General features: G+C 44.6%; 1 protein-coding gene across 2 annotated transcripts in view; it reads right to left on the bottom strand.

Annotated features, from left to right (window-relative positions):
• traf3 (TNF receptor-associated factor 3) overlaps nt 1-23,842 on the bottom strand; it is a 73,640-nt gene that overhangs the window by 18,205 nt on the left and 31,593 nt on the right. For both annotated transcript variants that reach the window (XM_080202543.1, XM_080202544.1), the window contains exons 2-5: nt 5,086-5,367; nt 3,780-3,831; nt 3,580-3,684; nt 2,630-2,794 (exon numbers count right to left, since the gene is read on the bottom strand). In XM_080202543.1, coding sequence (XP_080058669.1) covers nt 2,630-2,794; nt 3,580-3,684; nt 3,780-3,831; nt 5,086-5,348 — 585 coding nt within the window. In that variant the 5' untranslated portion in view covers nt 5,349-5,367. The remainder of the gene's footprint in view (nt 1-2,629; nt 2,795-3,579; nt 3,685-3,779; nt 3,832-5,085; nt 5,368-23,842) is intronic.

The following is a 23,842-nucleotide window of genomic DNA, read 5'->3' as shown; positions in this document are numbered from 1 at the left end:
TCCCATTAGATCCCATATAGTCATCCAGAAGTCTTTTAAAAGACCCCAGCGAGTTCACCTCTACCACCACCGACAGCAGCCGATTCCACTCACTCACCACCCTCTGAGTGAAAAACTTACCCCTAACATCTCCTCTGTACTTGCTTCCCAGTACCTTAAACCTGTGTCCTCTCGTAGCGACCATTTCAGCCCCGGGAAATAGCCTCCGAGAATCCACCCTATCCATTCCTCTCAACATTTTATAAACCTCTATCAGGTCGCCTCTCAACCTTTGTTTCTCCAGGGAGAAGAGACCTAGTTCCCTCAACCTATCTTCGTAAGGCATGCCTCCCAATCCAGGCAACATCCTTGTAAATCTCCTCTGCATCCTCTCAATAGCTTCCACATCCTTCCTGTAGTGAGGCGACCAGAACTGGTACTCCAAGTGGGATCTGACAAGGGTCTTATAAAGTTGCAGCATTACCTCCCGACTCCTAAACTCAATCCCTTGATTGATGAAGGCCAGTACACCATACACCTTCTTGACCACATCCTCCACCCGTAAGGCCGATTTAAGAGTCCTATGGACCTGTACCCCAAGATCCTTCTGAGACTCCTACCCTTGATATTGTACTCCTTCATCCCATTGGTCCTGCCAAAATGGACCACTACATTCTTCCAAAAAAATTCTAAGTGTTGAATTCACATAAAAACTGGAGTAAATTATGTTTTTCCTTCAGCGAGGGTTTAAAAATCTCTCACACTCTGTGCACAGCAGAGTGCACTAACATGATTTAGGTTAAAATGCTGTGGGCAGGGTCTATTCACACTGGAGAGGCTGGCAGCATAGTGCTGGACGAGCCACTGTGTATGCACCCATCTATCAACACCAAGATCAGAGCATGCGCAGTAGCCCCAAGACCCCCTATGATTGCTATCCCTCACCCCCAACCACGCTAGCTGCCCAAACATGCCCAGGCCAGCCTCGACATCCCCATCCCGGAGCCCTGACCCCCTCAGCAGACTGACTCTCCCCCACTCCAATGGCCAGCCCCAATCGCTAGCCTCCTTCCCTCTGTCACTCAGACTGAGTGCAGAGTGGCAGCAGGACTCCCTTCCCCCACAATCGCCCCCCGGTCTTAACTGGAGAAAGTCAGGATTGAAGAAAAATATGAACCCAGGTTAGTTTTCACTGTGACTCACTTTGCACAAAAATCAACAAAACATAACCCCTTAAAGATCATGCTCTTTCGAGGTAGTAAAAACGCTAACATCACTTTGGTTATAGGTTTACCCAAACATCATTATTTGTGATTGAATTGTTGCCGGTTTTGGTTAACACCTCTCCCACCACCAGTTACAAAGAACTACAGCCAGATATGTAATAAAATGTCACGTATTGTTACACAAGAGAGAAAGAACCACAGCATTTGCCTGAAATCAGAAGCATTCTTATCAAACTATTCAAAACACTGCCAAATCTCAGTAACCCTCAATACTGAACTACAAGAAAATATAATTCACGGCAGTTAGAGAGTTAAAGCACGGCAGTTAAAGAGTCCAAGGCTTTTTTCATTTTGTAGCCCACACTGTATGCAGCGACAAGAGCCCGATCTGCATTAATTGGTATGTATTAGCAGCACTCACTCTGATTTGGCTATCTCTTTGATTTGATTTACTATTGTCACATATACTGGTATACAGTGAAAAGTATTGTTTCCTGTGTGCTACACAAACAAAACACACTGTTCATAAAGTACATGGGAGAAAAAGGAAAGGAGAGGGTGCAGAATATAAAGTTAGTCATAACTAGGGTGTAGAGAAAGATCAGCTTAATATATGGTAGGTCCACTCCAAAGTCTGATGGCAGCAAGGAAGCTGTACTCGAGTCGGTTGATACATGTTCTCAGACTTTTGTATCTTTCTCCCAATGGAACAAGGTGGAAAAGAGTATGTCTGGGGTCTTTGATTGTGCTGGCTGCTTTCCCAAGTCAGGTGGGAAGTGTGGACAGAGTCAATGAACGGGAGGCTGTTTTGCATAGTGGACTGAGCCTCATTCACAGCCCTTTGGAGTTTCTTATGTTCCTGGACATAGCAGGGGCCATACCAAGCTGTGATGCACCTGGGTAGGGGGGGCAGGGGGCATCAGACTTTTGAATGGAACGTATTAAAAGGATGCTTTCTATGGTGCTTCTGTAAAAATTGGTGAGAGTTGTAACGGACATGCCAAATTTCCTTAGCTTCCTTACAGTTAACTCATGACAGGAGTTTTGGGCTCAACAAATATTTGCATTTTGTCGCTACTTTAATTAAATATCCAAGGACAGTTTACGATGTAACACAGTGACTAGTTTGAGAACCATCAGAGGAACACTCATTCTACCTGCGTAGAAGGCTTGTTCTCAACCAGCACTTAAAAAGCTGAAAGAACAGCCAGGGACATACATAAGCTTGGCAGCAGCCACAAAGGTGGTTAAGAACACAGCACGGAGTTTGCCACAGTAACACTGAATTTGAGCACAATTCTGATTCTCCCTTCAATAAACTTGAAAGGTAAAAAAGTGATGTATTATAAACATGGCAACAAACACCACTAATGATAGGCGAGAAAGAGAACAGAAGAGCATGTACTATTTCCAAAGTCTCTTACCTTTAACTCTGCAATAGTGATGTGATTCCTGCAGTATTTACAGGTTTGCTCCCGATATTTACAGCTTGAATTTAAATGATCGGCTAAATCTTTCCTTTGCACCATTTCCGTGCAACCCCTGCGTGCACACCGGACCTCCTGATAAGGACATTCAAGTAGATGACCCTTTGTGAGGAGAGACAACAAAAAAATAGATATTGACATGGGATTTTTCCATCCAAACAATGTTCAAACATGGCATGGTTTTGACAGCTGGGGATACAGTAGGGTAGAAGTTATGTTACTGGACTAGTAAAACCAGAGGTTTTGACTAATGATCTGGACTAGCTGGGAAACCTAAGCTTAGTCAATTAAATAGCTCTGGAATTGAAGCTGACTATCAGTAATGGTGACCATGAAAAAGCTGACAGTTGAAATCAGTGTGTCCTTTAGGGAAGGAAATCTGCTGTCCTTACCCAATCTGGCCAATATGAGACTCCAGGCCCATAGCGTGCAGGTAACTCTTAACTATCCTCTGAAATGACCTTGGAAGTCATTTTGTTTTATTCAAGACGGTGACTCACCACCACCTTCTCAAGGGTATTTAGGGACAGACATTAAATGCTGGTTTTGCCCACACCCCATAAAGGAATATTTATAAAACTCACCAATAAACACAGGGCCAACAGTTATCCAGTCACCAAGGCTGGTGAATGTTTCTTTGATTATTAATTAAAAATTCTCAAAATAAAACCTACGCATTAAAATCACTGACAACCCAGTTATGTCATAGTGTCCTAACATTAAAAATTTTGTATATATTCAAATGATAAATAATGTAAGCATTAATAAGAGACCAGATCAAACTCCCCATATTAAATCATAATCCCCCAGTCCACTTGTTATCTAAAAATGCATCAAAATAACTTGCTAAATAGGCTTCAGTTAAGATGTTGGATCATATCATTTACCTCAAGCTTTCCAAGAGGTAGCTGTTTCTTGCAGCCATTTATCTCATTCCTACAGTAGACTTGAAGTGCAAGAACCTCCTTTTTACAGCACATGTCCTTAAAGACCTTTAAAATGTATGAAAGCCATGTTAGGTTAGTCTAGATTTAGTGTTAAAAGCAAACTTAAAGGCTATTGTACTGTACTGTAGTTGGTTGCCTACCGTATTCTCAAATAATGACTCATTATCAACTGGGCAAACTGGTTTCGGATTCCTAAAAACATAAAACAAATAAATATTGTCACAATAATGTAAATCCTAATGGTAAAGAAATACTTCAGTTATTTAAAAAGACATATTCCTTTTAGTTCTCAAGTTATATCACCAGAAACCTCTGGTTTCTAAACTGCATCTAAAAAGCATTATGGGGAATTGCTTGGCAATACATCCATATGTTCATTACTAATGCCATCAACCCTTGGATTTAGAGTCCATCTGTCCCCATACATTCTAAATCTCTCATCTTTGATGGTCATTTGTTTAAATTATATACTTCAAAAGAGATAATTATTAACATAAACAGCACTCATGAAATGATCTCCAAGTGATGACATTGGGGTGGCACAGTGTTTAACACTGCTGCCTCACTGCTCTAGGGCCTGGGTTTGATTCCCGGCTTAGGTCACTGTGTCTGGAGTTTGTACGCTCTCCCCATGTCTGCGTGGGTTTCCTCTGGGTGTTCCAATTACCTTCCACACCCCAAAGATGTGTAGGTCAGGCTGATCAGCTATGCTAAATTGCCCCTCAGTGTCCTGGGATGCATTGATTAGAGGGATTTGAGGGATAAATATGGAGGGGCGGGGGGGTGATGGGGATAGGGCCTGGTTGGGATTGTTTTCAGTGCTGACTCGATGGGCCGAGCGACCTCCTTCTGCACTGTAGGGACTCTATAATTCTATGAAGTCACTGGAAAAATTAGACGTATTTTTTTCAACAACAGAAGATACCTGATGGAGAAATTTCCAGCCATTCACACTTGCAGGATTCTCTGGTCCCGGTGCAGTGAATGGAGATTTGGGTGAGCACCAAATTCACTGTCCTCACTTGCAGTGGTGGCAGGGTGTTATGGCCAGAAAATTCCTCCCATTATTTTGTTCCAAATGACATTTTCCCCCCCAATAGCCTCTGGGTCTTGTGATTTTCCAGCTGTTGGCACAGTACTGACCCAAACTCAGTTGAATTTTATGTGGTGACTATTCCCAGTGAAGTTGGAATGCTACTGTTACTTCTGAAGCATGAGACAACAATCAATAATTTAATATTTGAAGACATTCTGATGTCACTATGGCACAGATAACAGCTTCCAAAGTAATGACGAGTTACTTATTCAGTTAAAATAAGCCCAAGAATGATTGTTTTCCTTTTAAACGCCAAGCTGGGCAATGCACTAAACAAACAATAATTACCATATCTGAAGGATAGTTTATCCAAGATTATACATCGGAATTTCTAATAAGTAGTCTCTTACCCAAGAATTTTCCGAACACAGCTTTCACAGAATCGGTGGCCACAGGCAGTTTGCTTGGGATTGCAGAGGGCAAGACGGCAATGTTCACACCTGTACTTGTTTTCCAGCTTCAGCACAAACCTTTCCGTGAAGCCCCCATCCTCTGGCTCAATGCTTAGGGATGACAGCTTGCTATTTGGAAGATGAGTCACATTCGCCTGCTGCACCAGGGACTCCAGCGAAAGCGGCGGGGCTGATGACTCTATGTTTCTTGCTGTTGCCATGGCCTACGGCCGTCCAAATCTGTAGAGAAGCAGCTTTTAGTACGGAGCTTCATTGGCCATCTCTCCTACTGCATTACATAAACTGATGCTGCACTTTACTGAGTTACATACACCCCTTTGGGTAGCCCTCAGCTCAGGTGGTTTAGTGGACGAGTAAGGTGACAGGATCAAGTCAGAATTATGACTCTCTCTCCTTTAGGTTAGTTTGATATAATTAAGGGAGACTGTCTGTTCCTCCCTATTATAAGAAGAGGATTAGAAGAGTAATTTATCATTTTCTCCAGGGATATGGAATAAAGGTAAACACTGATTTTGTACTCCTTCCTAGTTTGTTGCAGAGCAGCAGGGAAGCAGCCTGTGAAGAATCACTCAGCCCACCCTCTACATTGGAGGGGACAGTGTGGCAGTGAGCAAAATGAAAGCAAAGAAAGAAAAGATTAAGCCCTTAGCAAGATTGTGGGTAGTGAAATTACCCTCAGTACCCTTGAGCCAGGAAGGGGAAAAAAAATTAACCAGGGGTCCCCAGACTGCTCACTGCACATTTTCCCCAGAGGGGTCATATAGATATACAAATGTTGAATTTGACCATGATGGAATTTGGTTAACACTAACTAGGCTGGTGCTCAACATCCTCCCAAGGTGAGGTACTGTGGAATCACAGCTCAGCACCAATTCAGCCCACAATAATGGTACATCAAACCGTACACCAGTTTCAATTGTACAGGCTCACAGAGTGCATCCAATTGCATCACTGGACAAAAATGGCACAGGATTCACAACCTAACTCCAACAGAATGTCTACAGGGAGACAGGAAAAGGACAAAGCTATTTCTATTTTCCAAATCATCAATTCTTGCATCCTCCTCAGGGCCAATCTATAGTTAATTGAACGTGTGTCTATATCTGCAGGGAAATTGGGTTGACTCTGGTCAAACTCAATTCATACGAAACCTTTTTGAGGAGCTAAAGGAAGGAGATTCATATTCCATCAGTCTGGATTTGAATTTAGATCTAATTCAGTCCCATTTCACCACATTAATGTTTTCAAAGTGTATTATTTCTGAGCTCAACCCCTCTCCTGCATCAAAACATGCGTGCAAAAATACAAATATCCAAGTCTCCTGTCACAAAGCAAGGGAAAGAAAATTCCAAAATAAAAATGGTGCAATAAATTAATCCAGAGTCCATCATAGCAATGATAGTGTAGACCCCACTCTAGAGCAAAAAACTGCAAGCCAGTTGAACTAAGTTAGTGATAATCAACATTCTGTAACGGCTCTAAATATTAGATGTACTATAGGCAAAGATAAGCACTTTGGGTGGAATTCTTCCAAGCCCTCACCAGGGTGGGACGGGAAAGAATTTGGCACAATTGCAAGAGTCGGTTTCATGCCAGCATGAGGTTCCCATGGGATCTTCCATTGGTGCCCACCATGGCGGATCAGGAAACCCGCCAGCAGGAAGCTGCCTTGCATCCTGCTAATGGGTTGCAGATGAAGACCCAGTTCAATAGGTCCATTGATGCCCAATTCACTGCGATGCTAGCAGGGAAACACACCAGTCTAAAGCATGCAGTGTTGCAGATGTAAGGACTCAGCTGAATAATGTCTGGGGCTGTCACCAGTGCTTGGGAAGGAAGCAACCATGGACCCTGGAACACCTCAGCAGTGGTTCATGGGTGGGTGGATGGTGGTGGTGGTGGTGGCATCTACATTCAAGACATAATTCCAGGTGCAATGATCCATCTTTCAACTTCAGAGATCCACCTTCTATCTTCAGTCATGGACTAGTGATGTTTGGGTGCTTTTTCAACATGGTTCCCAGTTGTGATGGTGGAATATGTGGCCATCATGCCTGCCACACAACAAAACATCCAGTTGCATAATTAATGACCTTGGGGCCAGAAAATGTGGCATGGTTGCCTCTCAGTCTCTGCAGCAGGAAACACTCAACATTGGACTTTGTTCCCCCCATGTTGAAGACAAAATGCTAATACATTAACTCAGTCAGACCAGAAGCATGCAGTTTAACATTCTGCCAATAGACTTGGGGGGGGTCAGCCAACCAACCCTCCCCCATTCCTTACCCCCAACCCTGTAAAATTTCAGACAGGTTGGGAGCAAGTGGACTAAAAGCCACTGGCTTTTATATGCCCTCCCACCATCCTTAAACCCACTGGCAGAGAAAAAGAAAATCCACAGTTTTACAGACAAACAGGCCAACAACAATGAAACCATGACCTCAACCCACTGGATTCCAATTACATTTTAATAAATGGTGCCTGGCAAACGTATAAGACTAATATTTTCAAGTCTGTATTAAAGTGTAATGCAACTGAGATAACAATTGTTTCTTAATTCTCCAGTGTTGAACTGAATGTTATTCCTTTACATAATTTCCAAGGATTTGAATTCAGGTCCGACCAGTGAAAGAATAGTTTCCAAATCATTCTGTTATCCATCCAACTCAAGACAACTTCAACAGAAAACCCTCAAAAACAGAAAGGCTTCTCCTGCAATTTTCAAGTGACACATGGTATCTATGCGCCTGAAAAAGAATTTTGTACAAGTGAACACACACACAATTCCTCTGTTCTACTGCAAAATTATTCTTTCAACAAAGAGCTAGAATAATGATCTGAAGAGTCTGTAACTTCAGCGTGTTTGTTTTCTATTTATACATATCTCCCAATCAGACGGATATGTCTTTTACTCTCGGCTCCTTCAGTCTCGCAGAACCGGCTGACCAAAGAACTTGTATCGCATCCAAAATCCAGTAAGCACTCACTGGCAGGATGCCTTTCTGGATTTCCACAAAGTTAAATACCAGGACTTGATAAAAGATGCAAGAGGAAAGTCCCAGATCCCAAAATAAACCCTGTTGCAAAACAAAATTACCGTGATATTCCAATAGCACACCCTCTAATCCTTTCTGCTGCTTACACATATCACACTTGTAGCTAACATAATTGTACATCAAGGTTACAAAATAGAAGCGCATGATCAATTGTGCACATTTACTGTTGCCCCATTAGTCAGTGCTCTGGAATTAATGCCATTTATTTACATCTCTGACTTTTCCTGGCTTGTGAATCATGCTTTGGCTGCACATCATCACACGGACAAAGCAACAGAGCATGTCTTCGTGCAGATTCAATTTTCCCTCAAACCTGTGGATTTTCCTAAGTTACTCTTCCATACATTATTCCTGCTAAGGACACAGTAAACGCAACTCTGAACAGGAACTCTGTACATGTTAACCGTTAACATCCTGCCCAATTCAGATGCTTGCTCTGAACTGTAGCAGTGAGTTCTGCTACACCTACGTTCTCTGGTGGAGCTAGACAGAAAGAACACGGCACTTCCTACCCTTCAGCAAGTTTGAGCTTGGAGCCAGGCACAAAGAACACTGCCAATCCGAATGATTCACGTGCTTAGCACATCACTGGTATGATACTAAGCCATGGAGACCAGGAAGACCTTGAGATCAATTGGTATAACATTAACCAAACTCAGTCAACACAGTAGTGGAAGCTACAAATAACCTCAGCACCACCTGAATAGGGAATGGTGTGGAAGGGGGGGCGGGGGGGCAGCGGCAGTAAGGAGGGAAAGAGGCGGGCGAGGGCGGTAAGGAGGGGTGGGCAGGCGGTAAACAAGGGGAGGGGGGGAGGGAGGCAAGCAAGGGGGGAGGGGGGCAAGCAAGGGGAGGGAGGGAGGGAGGGAGGTAAGCAAGGGGAGGGAGGGAGGTAAGCAAGGGGAGGGAGGGCAGGCGGGTGGTAAGGAGGGTTAGGGAGGGAGGAAGGGAGGGAGGGCGATAAGGAGGGGTTGGGGAGGAGGGAGGGCGGTAAGGAGGGGGGGGAGCCACACGGTTGAGGGGAGAAATAGGCACGCTTATGATGAAGCCCATGCCAGACTCCTAACATACATGAGCAATAACCACATGAATCAAAGGCTTTGCATGGAATTGTGCTGCACCAGTCACAGAGTCAGTTCAGAGGAGGCTGGACAAATTGGGAGGAAAAAAAACAGAAAAAGCAAATGGAAGGAAATATAAGCGCGCCTTATTGTTATGAGCGGCATTGATTTAGACTTCATGAACACAAAAGTCTCGAGAAGAAAGGGTTTGGACGGGGAAGAAAGAGAGGAAGGAAGGGAAATTCCCTCGGAGTGCTCTTTTCACACTTGCTGAGGTAGTTCAGAACTTACCATCCCAGGAGACATTGCCACATCATCAGTTCTGTAACCTTTCCAGTAAATGCAGAAGTTACTCTGATAGATTTTTTCGTTTTCACAAATTTTTAAAAACTACTGAACTGACAGATGCTGAACTGGATAATAGTAACAAACCCTCTGGCTTTTAAACCTATTCGGAACAGAATCATAGACGATTTTAAATGTAAACTTTAAGGGCTTCACAAGTGTGTCGTGTAAAGCAATTCCTTAGCGCTGCATTGAGAGTGCTGCATTGTCAGAGGTGCCATCTTTCTGACGAGATGCTCAACTGATCTCCCAGCTGCTCTCTCAGGAGACATTAAAGATCCCAGGGCACTATTCAAAGAGAAGCCTGGTAGCTCTTCTGGGTGTCCTTGTTAATACCTATTCTTCAACAAACATCACTGGGTGGCACGGTGGTTAGCACTGCTGCCTCACAGTGCCAGGGATCCCGGTTCAATTCCATCCTCAGGCGACCGTCTGCATGGAGATTGCACATTCGCCCTGTGTCAGCGTGGGGTTTCCTCGGGGCACCTCCCACAATCCAAAGACGTGCAGATTAGGTGGATTAGCCATGCTCGATTGCCTCTTAATGCCAGGGGGATTAGCAGGGTAAGTATATGGGGTTACAGAGATCGGGCCTTGGTGGGATTGTTGTCAGTGCAGACTCAATGGGCCGAGTGGCTTCCTTCTGCTCTGCAGGGATTCTATGAAAACAGGTGGCGTACGACAACATTGCTGTTGCATTGCAAGTTGATTGCTGAATTTCCAACAATAATTCCACTTCATAAGTACTTAATCAGCTTTAAAACTCTTTCGGAAGTCATAGCAGGTGTGTCGTTGTTAATGTCATCTTTCCTTTCTAAAGAAAGAACACTTTTCATACGCTTTTCACTTGCTCACCTGGCTATAGCTCCGTCATGGAAGGGAACAATTTGCTCGATTCTAGATTTAATTTATTATTGCCACATGCATTGGGATGCAGCGAAAAGTATTGCATCTTGCGAGCTATACAGACAAAGCATAGCGTTCATAGAGTACACTGGGGAGAAGGAAGGGAGGAGTTTGAACAAATTATAGAACATGTTTTAAAAGCATAAAAGTAAAGGATAGAATTAAAAGGTATGCTGGGGACAGCTTGCAAGAACTCACTTCGTTCCAGCACCATCTTAATAGATTTGATTTTGACCCAGCTCTCAACTGTCTGAAGAAAACTACCATGGTTGCTAAAAATCTGAAGTAAAAGCAGAAAACGCTGGATAAACTCAGCAGGTCTGTCAACATCTGTGGAGAGAGAAATAGATTTAAAGTTTTGAGTCCACGTAACCCTTCTGCATAAGGGTTCTGGAGAAGGGTGACTTGAAACTGTGTTTCTCTCTCTGCAGATGATACCAGATTCTCAGAATCATCCATTCATTCAGCTCAATAGCTAAACTGGTAAATCCATCACTAAAATACTTGAGCAAAAATAATAATTTATCTGTTACTCTTTCGGATTTCTTGGTAGGACCTTCATAACAGGATTAAGACAAAAATGGTGGTGTGTTCATAAAAAGGTCATTTAAAATGCAAAGTATAAAACCTGAAGATAAAAACTAAAATATAATGCTAACACTATAGAGTAGCTACTGCAAGAAGTTTCCTGTGAATGAATTAAAGATAATTGTCCTTGGGTTGCTCCGATATCTTTACTGTCCGAAGTTTATACAGGGCGGCATCACACTACATTCTGGTTCAGTGTAATGGAAGGCTGGATTTGATAAAGGGGCGGGGGGCGCTGTCCCCTCCCCAACAGAAGGAAAGACAGCGGCAGCCCATGCACCCAAAAAACCCCTGCCACTCAGCCTTCTGACACCACACTATGGCTAAAGGAGGAGAGTGGGACTTCCACCCGTCAGTTTGGGGGTGGTGGAGAAAGAGAAAGAGAAAGAGAAAGAGAGAGAGAGAGAGAGAGGCCCTGCCCTAGAGAGCTGTTGGCCAATTAGCCCCAGCAATGACAGACCTCAGACATGGCCACTGCCAGCAATGCCAACAACCCACAAGAGGTGATAATAGATTCTAGGGCCCAGGTCAAGCCTTTTTGGGGATGGGAGGGAATCAAGCAGCCAGCGAGGAGGGACAGAGGATGCAGACTTAGGAAGGCAGGCAAAAGGGGGCAAAGTGGTGGGGAGGAAGGGAAAGAGAACACTCCTTATGTGCACAGGGCAGTCTTAACTCCATGTTAATGTGTCCCTTCTTCATCCTATTTTCTTAAACCTTGGGCTCAAACAAAAAGGCCTGTCTAATCCAACCGTATTATAGTGTAGGCAGAGTAATTACATAGGTAAATTAGCTCAGTTAATTGTGAATTATCTAAAAATGCTGGGTAGACTGTTGGTTTAGGCATCTGCCCACTTACTGCATTATGGGGAACAGTTCAGGAATGGATGGGAAAGTGGTGGGTGGACTGTGGACCTCTCATATTTTACATGGTTGCCTCCCCACCACCTCTGCCAAATTTATGCTCAGCGGAGGATCATAAAAACCTCCCCACCTTCCCCCCAAAACATTGCATCATTCGCATCAGTGGCTGGCAGGGCTGCCAACTCTATTTGGATCGATTCCAGGGGATGTGTCCACATAATCTCCCACCTTCAATCTCTCCAAGACCATAGTACCACCACTGGCAACTTGGGGGATGCTACTTCCCTACATTAACTGGAAGGCACACAAACCGGGTCAGTAAAACAGCCTTATTTTTACATCTCATGTTGCTTTTATGTCCCATTGTTCCTGATTGACTGTTTCATTCCTGACTTTGGGGCAAGTCACTCGGGATGAGAAACCAACAAACATCTTAGCTTTCTGGTTTGCACTCCCCTTAACTATTGGCAGGATTTTCCAGCTGTGCTTGCCCCAGAACTGGAAAATCCAGCCCGAAGTCAACAAACCTTTGCATGGTCTGCTCACCCCCCTCCCACTCTGAGTCCCGGGAAGGGAAACCTCCCCACAGTGTGTTCCATATGTACACTTCCACTTTATAATTCCTGGAATCAGTCCTCCAGTTTCTGATTGAGAAACTGGGGAACAAAAGAAAAAAATCAACCAATTACTTGTACCTATTGAACGCGTAAAGATATTCCAGACAAGCTGGTTCCTGTTCTATTTAAATTATATTTGTCTGTTCCTGCGTTGGGACTCGGGGAATCCCAACTGGGAACCAGATCAAGCTATTCCTGATTTCTTGTAACCGGCCCAGGTACTTTCACTATTGCAGCTTCAGTTTCATACACCTTGGTAACAGATACACGTACACCCAACACTGATCCAGCCTGGGAACAACTCATTAACTTCTAAGAATTTAATTGTGCAAGCAGAAAATATCTGTGCAGAGTCTGGGAACATCACCATGATTTGACAGGGCCATACTTACTGGAAACAAAAACTACCGGCGGGATTTTCCGACCCTTGCCGCCCCTGGAATCACCCTGTCCCACTGTCAGCGACCCTCTCCTTTGGCAGGTTCCTCAGCAGCAGGATAGGCGAGCCAGGAAAAACACCGTATACGTGGGTGGGACTGGAAACCCCCGCCAGTGGCCAATGGCAATCCGCCTCTGGAAAATCTGCCTGGGGTGAGGAGTGGGTCAAGAAAAAGAGATCGCAGGGTGGGGGGGGGGGGGGGGCTAAAATCCCACCTACAAATGAGGTTTATCAGCATCATTTATCCCCAGAAGCAGCGATAGCAGCAGCATGACAAATGGAAAAATAAAAACAGACAAATCATTGTCAATAATTTGCATTTATATAGCACCTTTGAAAGAAACCATCCCAAGTTATTTTACAGAGGTGGCATCAGGAAGTGAATGCTAAGCTAATGGTGATGGAGATATTAGAGGAGCATCCAAAAGTTGACCATTGGGTTCACAGTGGCACAATGGTTAGCACTGCCGCCTCACAGTGCCAGGGACCCAGGTTCGATTCCAGCCTTGGGCGATTGTCTGTTCTCCCCGTGTTCCAGTTTCCTCCCACACTCCAAAGATGTGCAGGTTAGGTTGTTTGGCCGTGCTTAATTGCCCCTCAGTGTCAGGGGATTAGCAGGGTAAATATGTGGGGTTACAGGAATAGAGTCCGGGTGGGGTTGTTGTCAGTGCAGGCTTGATGGGCTGAATGGCCTCCTTCTGTACTGTAAACATTCTATGATTATAAAAATGCAGGAGGAGAGGTGGAGCAGCTTACCAAGGGAATTACATAGCATGATATCCAGAAAACTGTAGAGAAAACAGAACAAAGATTCACAAGAAATAATGATGGGGTGAGGTATGGATGAAGGGATGGAGAATATGATAAAGATTGGCAGGGGTAAGGTCATGAACAAATTCAAAGATACAGATAACAACTTTAAAAATTTGAGGCATGGAGGGACTAGGAACCGAGGTAAATAGGGATCAGACAGAATGGGAGCAGTCAGTGAGCGAGACTTGTGTGGAATGGCAGACCTTGGATTAGCTAAAGTTAACCAAGCACGTGCAAGGCAGGTCAGGCAAACATTGGTGAATCTGCAGGTGAAGTTACAGCTAAAGGATTTGGCAGCTGGGGCAGCACAGTGGCAAGCACTGCTGCCTTAAAGCGCCAGGGACCCGGGTTCAATTCTGGCCTCGGGTGATTGTCTGTGTGGAGTTTGCACATTCTTCCTGTGTCTATGTGGGTTTCCTCTGGGTATTCCGTTTTCCTCCCATAGTCCCAAGATGTGCAGGTTAGATTGATTGGACATGCTAAATCGATCCTTAATGTCAGGGGGACTAGCTAGGGTAAATGCATGGGGTAATAGGGATAGGGCCTGGTTGGGATTGTGGTTGATGTGCAGGCTTGATGGGCTGAATGGACTCCTTCTGCACTGTAGGATTCTATAGGCAGAGGCAGGTGGACATGTTATGGAGGAGTATATGGGTTTGAAATGGAGTTTGAGATTGAATACCGCACCATGACTGTGAGTAGCTTGGTTTAGCCTGAGTGAGCAGTTATAGACGGAGATTGGTGGCAGAGGTTTAGGTTTTTTTCTCCTCCAGCCTTATGTTCCTGTTCACATTCTCCAAACCTAACACTGCCTTAATGCGGTTCCTTCAGTTATCTTGGCCCCACACTCCAGGACCTCTCTCAAATGCATCCTCACTTCATCATTTGCCATCCTATAAAAACCTAGTTAAAATCACTGTGCTTTTGGTCACATTCTTTACTTGCCATGCTAATGGGTTTGGCTTTGTACCATGGGGCATTTTGTGATGCTAATTGTCCAAACGAGCAGTTTCCAGCATAAATCATTGCACTTCACAATGGGACAGGTATAACTAGGCCAACGGTTTCTGAAAGCTGACTCAGTCTGAACCATGATATTCTACGATCCTAATCACTTGGTGATGAAACACAAATGTTCATGAATGGAATAAATCTGATGAATACAATACTTCTCACAGTAAGATGTAGAAGACCATTTGCTCCATCTGTCTCATCCTTCCAGCAGAAAGGGAGGCCTCTAACATAACATCGAACCATCTCTTGAATGATGCCAAAACTTTTACCTTTACTTTTCCCAAAATTGAATTGCTTGCCAATAGAATACATTCACCCAATTCAGTGACAGTCCTATTACAGACTATGGTGGCTTATGGTCTGCCTTTCATATACATGAGTTGCCCTCAGCAAACTTGTACATTTACCTAAATTTCCATTCAGGGCTGCCCATACTGATGGTGCTGAGATTCTTTGCTATTCACCCTCCTTGCTCCCTAGTATAATCTTGGCAGATGGGGCTATCCTAGTTTTAATGGTGCACCATAAAAAGTATTATGATATTAAGGCATCATAAAATATAAAGGTATTAGAAAGCATACTCAAGTGTTGATGGCATCAATTAGTATCATTTGTATAGGCGGAAATTAATGTTGAGCATTGCATACAGTTCCAGACGCCACAATTTGGGAAGGATGTGAAGGCATTAGAAAGAGTGCAGAAGATATCCACGAGAATGGCTCCAGGGATAAGGCATTTCAAGTATGAAGGTAGCTTGAAATAGGGACCCCTTGCTAGAAGAAAAGGCAGCTGAGAGGAGATTTGATTGAGCCACTCAAAATCACGAGGGACTTTGCAGAGTAGACAGGAGGAAACTGTTTCCACTCGTGAAAGTGTCGACAACGAGATAGCACAGATTGAAAGTAATTGGCAAAAGAAGCAAAAACAATATAGTATTATAGAACCATAGAATCCCTACAGTGCAGAAGGAGATCATTTATCTATCAGGTCTGCACTAACTCTCCAGGGCCTCTACCTCCACTGCCCCGCCCCCCCCCCCCCCCCCAAACCTTATCCCCATACCCCCTTGCATTTACTACAGCCAATCCAGCATTGTTATGTCAGCTGTTAATACGTAGACAGTATAGTTACTATATAGGCAGTATAATTATAGACAGTATAGTTATTACGTAGGCAGTATAGTTACAATGCCACTGTGTCTTGGAGTTACAGTTAAGGGCAAGATTAACATCAGCTTGCGTTGCGCTGCTGGTTTCATTTTTTGGTGAAATTACAATTGTCATTTAAATAGCTAAAGTCCAGCTTGCCCTCATGACCAAGAACATCTTTTGCATGTGCAATATATTCTTTCCTACCATCTTATCATGGAAAATACTTTGTAGTGTGTCTTTGTTCATTCTTCCATGGGATGTGGACATTGCATTTATTGCCCACACCTAATTTCACATGCAAAGATGGCAACTCTCCAGTACCTTCTTCAAGGACAATTAGGGACGGACAATAAAGTTTATTTATTACTGTCACAAGTTGGCTTACATTAACACGGCAATGAAGTTACTGTGAAAATCACCTAGTTGCCACACTCCGGTGTTGCTCGGGTACACAGAGGGAAAATTTAGCATGGCCAATGCATCCAACCAGCACATATTTTGGACTATGGAAGGAAACTGGGGCACTCAGAGGAAACCCACACAGGCATGGGGAGAACATGCAGACTCCGCACAGACAGTGACCAAGTTGGGAATCGAACCCGAGTCCCTGGCGCTGTGAGGCAACAGTGCTAACCACTGTGCCACCGTGTCAATCCAATAAATACGGGCCTCGCCAGCAACACCCACAGCCCATGAATGAATGAAATTAAGACAAGACTGAAGGCCTCCCTATAAGTACACCCAGAGCGTTGTCAGAAAGAGAATTCCAGGATTTTGACCCAGTGACAGTGAAGTCATTGTTTCCATGTCAGGACGGTGTGTGATCTGGAGGGAAATGTGCAGTTGATGTTTTTTTTAAATTAATCCTCAAGATGTGGGTATCTGCTGCCCTTCTTCTTGGTAGAGGTCACGGGTTTGAAAGGTGCTATTGAAGAAGCCTTGGTGAGTTGCTGTGGTGCATCTTGTGTGTGGTACACACTGCTGCCACTATGCATTGACAGCAGAGGGAATGAATGTTTAAGGTAGGGGATGAAGCGCCAGTCAATCAGACTGTAATCAGACAAATACCTGGTTGGAATTCAGTCAGGTTGCATTACGTCTGCTCGAGTCTTGCTGTCTTCTGCTCATTAAGAATTTTGAATTCGTTATTGAAAAATGCTTCTTGAAAGGATTAAAATTCTGGTTTAACATTTCCTGTTATTGAGGGTTGGAGGTCTTTTGGTGTACTGGGCAGTGTCCCTACCTCTGGGTCAGAAGCTCTTCAGAACGTGATGGTCACAGAAAGTGTATTCATACATCGGGCCAATCAGAGAAACATGGGAAATGAGGGTTGGTTCTGTAAAATTTGACCACCAGAGCTAACAACTGGTTCAATCCAAAAGATCACCAACTCCATCCACCTCCCTGTGCCCCTGTTCAGAGCTCATATAGGTGGTGTTTGAGCTCAGTGTTATCCAGTCCTTGACCAAATGCAGATAATCTCGACAACAGAAATGTATTTCCTCACTGCACCCTCCCTCACCCCCATCATGTGGCCCCTACGTTGGCACACTCCACTCAGAGAGACACAGACTTGAGCATGTCTGGTTCAAGCTTGGTTTAGCCCGCCAATAATCATGGTTGGTCATCAACTCTTAGTTGCAGCAGCAAGGTCATTCTGGAAAGCAAAGACAGGCCTTTAAATGCTCTCCGTTGCCACCTCAACCTTCACGTTTAACAGCCATTAAGGATTTCATTTGTCACTAAAATTGAGTCCTGTTGATTGATGTCTAGAAGTTTCTGTTTCTTCACCCGTTCACTCTCCCCAATCTTTCATTTGCCCGCAGAGTTAAACCTCCATAAATCCTCCCCTACTTTAACCATCCCACCTCCCCACTTTAACACCCTGTCCCCCCATCACCACCACCCTGGCTCTAACCACCCCATCTCCCCGGCTCTAATCATCCCACTCCTCCCCACCCCACCTCCCTGGCTTTCACCCTCCCCCCACCCCACGCCTAAATCCCCCTTCCCCCCACCTCCCTGGCTCCAACCACCACTCCCCGGCTCCAACCACCACTCCCCACCTCCCTGGCTCTATTCTCCCCCTCCCGCAACCTCCTTAGCTCTAACCACCCCCCCCTTCCCCCACCTCCCTGGCTCTAAAGCCCCCCTCCCCCAGGCTCTAAACTCCCAGCTCCCCCCCACCGACTCTCACCTCCCTGGCTCCATCACCCCCCTCCCACCTCTAAAGCCTTCCTCCCCCCAGGCTCTAAACTCCCAGCTCCGCCCGACTCTCACCTCCCTGGCTCCATCCCCCGCCCCACCTCCCTGACTCTAACTAACCCCTCCCTCCCCCCCACCTCTCTGGCTGTAATCTCTCTGACCCCCAGCCCCCGCCACTTCCCCGACTCTAACCTGCCCTTGCCTTGAACCTGCATGATTCTTCAGTTTCTCTTCCATCTGCTCTTGTGCTCTTTTACAGCTCATCCCACTCACGACACTTCTACTTCCCTGAACAAATTTCTACTGAACTGCTGACTGCCCAACTTCCCTTCCTGCTCCCTGTGCTAGCTGACATTGTAAATCTCCCTCAGTTAACATCCCCCTCCTCCTCCTCCTTTCAAAATTACCATCAATCCTCCTAAGAAAGTCCCTCCTCAATCTCATTCCTTCCAAACTATTGCTACGTCTCACTTTTCTTTCATCTCCGGAGCTTTCGAAGATGATACCTTCCAAATCCATGCCCAATTTCTTGTAACTCCATGCCCCAAACAGGTTTCTGTCCTATCACATTGCTGCCATGATAAACATCACAAATTACTTCCTTTGTGATTGTGACGCATTCTCCTTGACCTCTCCAATGTTTGATACAGAAGGCCATTCCATTCTCTTCTGATTCATTCTGTCTGCCCTCTAACTCGTGTTATTAGCCTTGCTTGGTTCCAGTCACCCATCTGGCTGTTACCTTCAGAATACCCCAAAGAATAATCCTCGATGGCTTCCATTTCCTCCTCTACATGCAGCCCCTTGGTGATATCAGTTATAGGCATGGGATCAGTAACCATTTATACATTGACCCCAACTGGCTCTAGCTTAATCACCAATCTTAGTCCCTGTTGTTTGGACTATCTGCTGCTACTACTGTAGATTATTTACCAATCAGTATCTCTGGATTCTTTTCTCGTCTTCTATCCAGTTGACAAATATCGTTTAACTTATTCCCCTTCCTCACACTAAACAGCATTTTCCCAACTCTCCAATTTGAGCTGCGTAGACTAGAATAATATGGGGATCCCCAGTCTGTCTACTGCAATCATTTTAGGTTGCTGATCACTACAGAATCACAGAATCCTTACAGTGCAGAAGGAGGCCATTTGGCCCATCAAGTCTGCACCAACCACAATCCCACCCAGGCCCTATCTGCATAACCCCAAGCATTTACCGTAGCTAGCACCTCCTCCCCCCAACACTAAGGGGCAATTTAGAATGGCCAATCCACCACCCTACACATCTTTTGGACTGTGGGAGGAAATCAGAGTAGAATCATACAGGTTTACAGCATGAAAACAGGTCCTTCGGCCTAACTTATCCATGCCACCCTTTCTTTTTTAAGACTCCTAAGATAATCCTAATTGCCCACATTTGGCCCATATCCCTCTATACCCATTGTACCCATATAACTAAATGTTTCTTAAAAGGCAAAATTGTACCTGCCTCTACCACTACCTCTGGCAGCTTGTTCCAGACACTCACCACCCTGTGTGTGAAAAAAAATTGCCCTTCTGGGTACTTTTGTATCTCTCCCCCTCACCTTAAACCTATGCCCCCTACTTTTGGGAGAAGGTATTGACCATCTAGCTGATCTCATTATTTTATAGATCTCTATAAGATCACCCCTCAGCCTCCTACGCTTCAGAGGAAAAAAGACCCAGTCTATCCAGCCTCTCCTTCTAACTCAATCCATCAAGTCCTGGTACCATCCTAGTACATCTTTTCTGCACTATTTCTAGTTTAATAATATATCCTTTCTAAAATAGGGTGACCAGAATTGCACACAGTTTTTCAAGTGTGGCCTTACCAATGTCTTGTACAATTTCAACAAGACGTCCCAACTCCTGTATTCAATGTTCTAACCAATGAAACCAAGCATGCCGAATACCTTCTTCACCACTCTGTCCACCTGTGACTCCACTTTCAAGGAGTTATGAGCACGTACCCCTAGATCTCTTTGTTCTGTAACTCTCCCTTATGGCCTACTGTTAAGTCCTGCCCTGGTTCAATCTACCAAAATGCATCACCTCGCATTTGTCTACATTAAACTCCATCTGCTATTCACCAGCCCACTGGTCCAATTGATCAAGATCCTGTTGCAATTGGAGATAATTTTCTTCACTGTCCACTATGCCACCAATCTTAGTGCCACCTGCAAACTACTAGCCATGCCCTCTATATTCTCATCCAAATCATTAACATAAATTACAAAGAACAGTGGACCCAGCACTGATTCCTGAGGCACACCGCTGGTCACAGGCCTCCAGTTTGAAAATCAACTCTCTACAACCACCCTCTGGCTTCTGTGAAGAAGCCAATTTTGTATCCATTTAGATACCTCACCCTGAATCCCATGAGATTTAAGCTTATGCAACAACCTACCATGAGGTAACTTGTCAAAGGCCTTGCTAAAGTCCATGTAGACAACATCAACTGCACTTCCCTCATCTACCTTCTTGGTTACCCCTTCAAAAAACTCAGGATTTGTGAGACATGATTTTCCACTCACAAAGCCATGCTGACTGTCCCTAGTCAGTCCTGGTCTCTCTAAATGCCTGTAGATCCTGTCTCTCAAAATACCTTCCAACAATTTACCCACCACGGATGTGAGGCTCACTGGCCTGTAGTTCCCAGGTTTTTCCCTGCAGTACCCGGAGGAAACCCACAGCAGACACAGGGAGAACGTGCAAACTCCACGTAGACAGTGACCCAAGCCGGGAATTGAACCCAGGCCCCTGGGGTTGTGAGGCAGCAGTGCTAACCACTGTGCCACCTGTATCCAGTGACTCCTGTCGGAAAAATGGGAGAAAATAGATTCTAGTTTAAATGGCTGTCCGGGGGAGTGGGGGAAAAAAGCAAAGGGTGAGATAAAAATGCAATAAATCATAATGAATGACTCCTATAAAATCGGCATAAAATTCCGAGGGCCAAGTTTGATTTCGAAACTGATTGTGAACCTAGTATACAGCTCAGAATGGACTAGGGACTGACACAAAGTATTAAGGGAAAGGTGATAAAGACAGAAATTCTGACCACAAAATCCAAAATCAGGAGTAGTTAATTCATTTGGCAAAAAAGTAACTTTCAATTCTGTTCAAAGTACATCTGCAAATAGCCCCTTCACCCTCCACTGAGCAGGCCAGCCATGATTATTCTCACAATTACCAAACCACCAGGGGAGGGGAATCCCATCAGAGCCATTGTACAGAGTTCCAGTAATAAGCTCAGATTTCCCATCACTTCAACTTTTCAAGCACATTGAGGTAAAGCAGGTTTGTCAAAAAGGTTTGGGCTCCACAGAAAGCATCAAACATGAGTAAAATTTATTTATTAGTCCACGTAAGGCTTACATTAACACTACAATGAAATTATTGTGAAATTCCCCTAGTCGCCACAGTCTGGCGCCTGTTCGGGTCAATGCATGTCTTTCAGAACGTGGGAGGAAACTGGAGCACCCGGAAGAAACCCATGCAGACACAGGGAGAATGTGCAAACTCCGCACAGAAAAAGGGCCCAAGCCAAGAATTGAACCCGGGTCCCTGACACTGCGAAGCATCAGTGCTAACCACTGTGCTACCATGCCGCCCCATCACCACTGTTGTCTCATCTGCTGGTATTAACATTATAATATTAACCTATTTAAATTGTTTTTAAGCTAAATCTACCCTATTCACGTGGCTGATTATCAGCGACTGGGCAATTTAAATTCCAATAAACGCATAAAATGCTAGATAAACTCAATAGGACGGGCAGCACCTGTGACGCTGAAGCCACTTCACAGCAATGCTAAGCTCACACAGAAACACACCCCTCGCATCAAATCCCAAACCTGTTCTCAATCTCGCAGTAAACGACGGAACCTAAACAGAGCCACGATTTGGCTTCAGTGTTGCAACTAATATTACGTTAACATTGGCATCAAACCCATTTATTTGCTGGCATTAGATTAATGCGGGTAGGCAAATCCAAGCTAGGGATTTAATAATACTGACATCGTAATAACACATCTTTTAAATGCATTACAAATCTGATGAGAATGCTGCAATTTTCCCAGTGTGAGTTAGTGACTTTCAGCAACAAAATGTGCTTCATCTACTCATTCAACTTCGGTGAAAAACAACATCACATCTACATGACTGTTGATTGCTTCTTTATTAACTCAGTACTTCAGCGCCACTCCAGCCCAGCGCAGCGCTACTTGTGTTGGTTAAAAACTCAGCAAACAGTATTTTCTCATAAGAGACCCACAAAGAAAATAAAGACAGCGGGCAGTCTTTCCAAGCAGATGTGTCACAGAAACCCTCCGCTCCCTCAGTTACACGATCCCTTCTAAACATAGACTTAACATTGGTAAAAGTTCACCACAAGCTCCTAGAGGCCATCCACCCCATCGAGTCTGCACACCAACTCTCCGAAACAGCATCCCAGCCAGGCCCTCCCCTCTGCCCTACCCCTGTAACCCCACACATTTAGAAGTCTCACAACACCAGGTTAAGGTCCAATTTATTTGATAGTAAACTCAAATAGTAAACTTGTTATCAAATAAAGTGGTTGGACTTTAACCTCAATGTTGTGAGACTTCTTACTATGTTTACCCCAGTCCAACGCCGGCATCTCCACATCACCCCACACATTTACCATGGCTAAGCCATCTAAGCTGGACTGTGGGATGAATGATGTGGAGATGCCGGCGTTGGACTGGGGTAAACACAGTAAGAAATCTGACAACACCAGGTTAAGTCCAACTGATTTATTTGATAGTAAACTCACAAGAAAAACTTGAGTTTCCTATCAAATAAATCGGTTGGACTTAACCTGGTGTTGTCAGATTTCTTACTGTGGGAGGAAACCAGAGCACCCAGAAGGAACCCACCCAGACACATGCAGACTCCACACAGACAGCCACCCCAAGGCCGCAACTGAACCTGGGTCACCAGGGCTTTGAGGCAGCAGTATTAAGCACTTTAGATTCTGTGTGTATCGTATCAAGAGACAACAGAACTGCACACTGAAGCAATGGTCACTAATGGCAAACTGAAGACCCTTCCCACAAAATGCGTCAGGAAGAAACATTCAAAATTGAACCAAAAACTAACCTTTGCCTTCAGATCTGTGATTGGCATCTCCGAGAAGCGAGAGCAACAGGGAAAAGTTAAATACGAAGTTTCCAGGAAGGGAAGGAGGTAGAGAAAATCGGAGATGGGCCTCAGAAGGGGTTTGCAGTACTAAGGCGTGCCATGATATACATTGGGAATCATAAAAGTTGGGCGCCAGGGTACTGAAGCTTACTAGCATATGTTTAATCTACATAATCTCCTTTTCACTCCAAACTGCTGCTGACTGTCAAGCAACATTTCCTTGAAAAAGAATTGGACTCACCTGGAAACACTGCCATGAGGATACTGTTCTGACAGAGCAATAAACAGAACTTAAAAAAAGGGAGGTCAGTCATTCAGTTAGGGAGTTTCCTAGGCAGGAGCAGTTCCTGGTAGCGCCGGGGATGGCCTCTCAAAAATTCCCAGAAAAATTATTAGGGGAAAGTTCTGAAAGCAACGCGTGCTCTTTCTGCTGCTTGAACTTTTTAATAATA

This window comes from Carcharhinus amblyrhynchos, chromosome 14, assembly GCF_965287045.1.
Source record: "Carcharhinus amblyrhynchos chromosome 14, sCarAmb.v2.hapA, whole genome shotgun sequence".
In the NCBI taxonomy this organism is placed as follows: Eukaryota; Metazoa; Chordata; class Chondrichthyes; order Carcharhiniformes; family Carcharhinidae; genus Carcharhinus; species Carcharhinus amblyrhynchos.
This window is presented reverse-complemented; position numbering and strand designations above follow the sequence as displayed.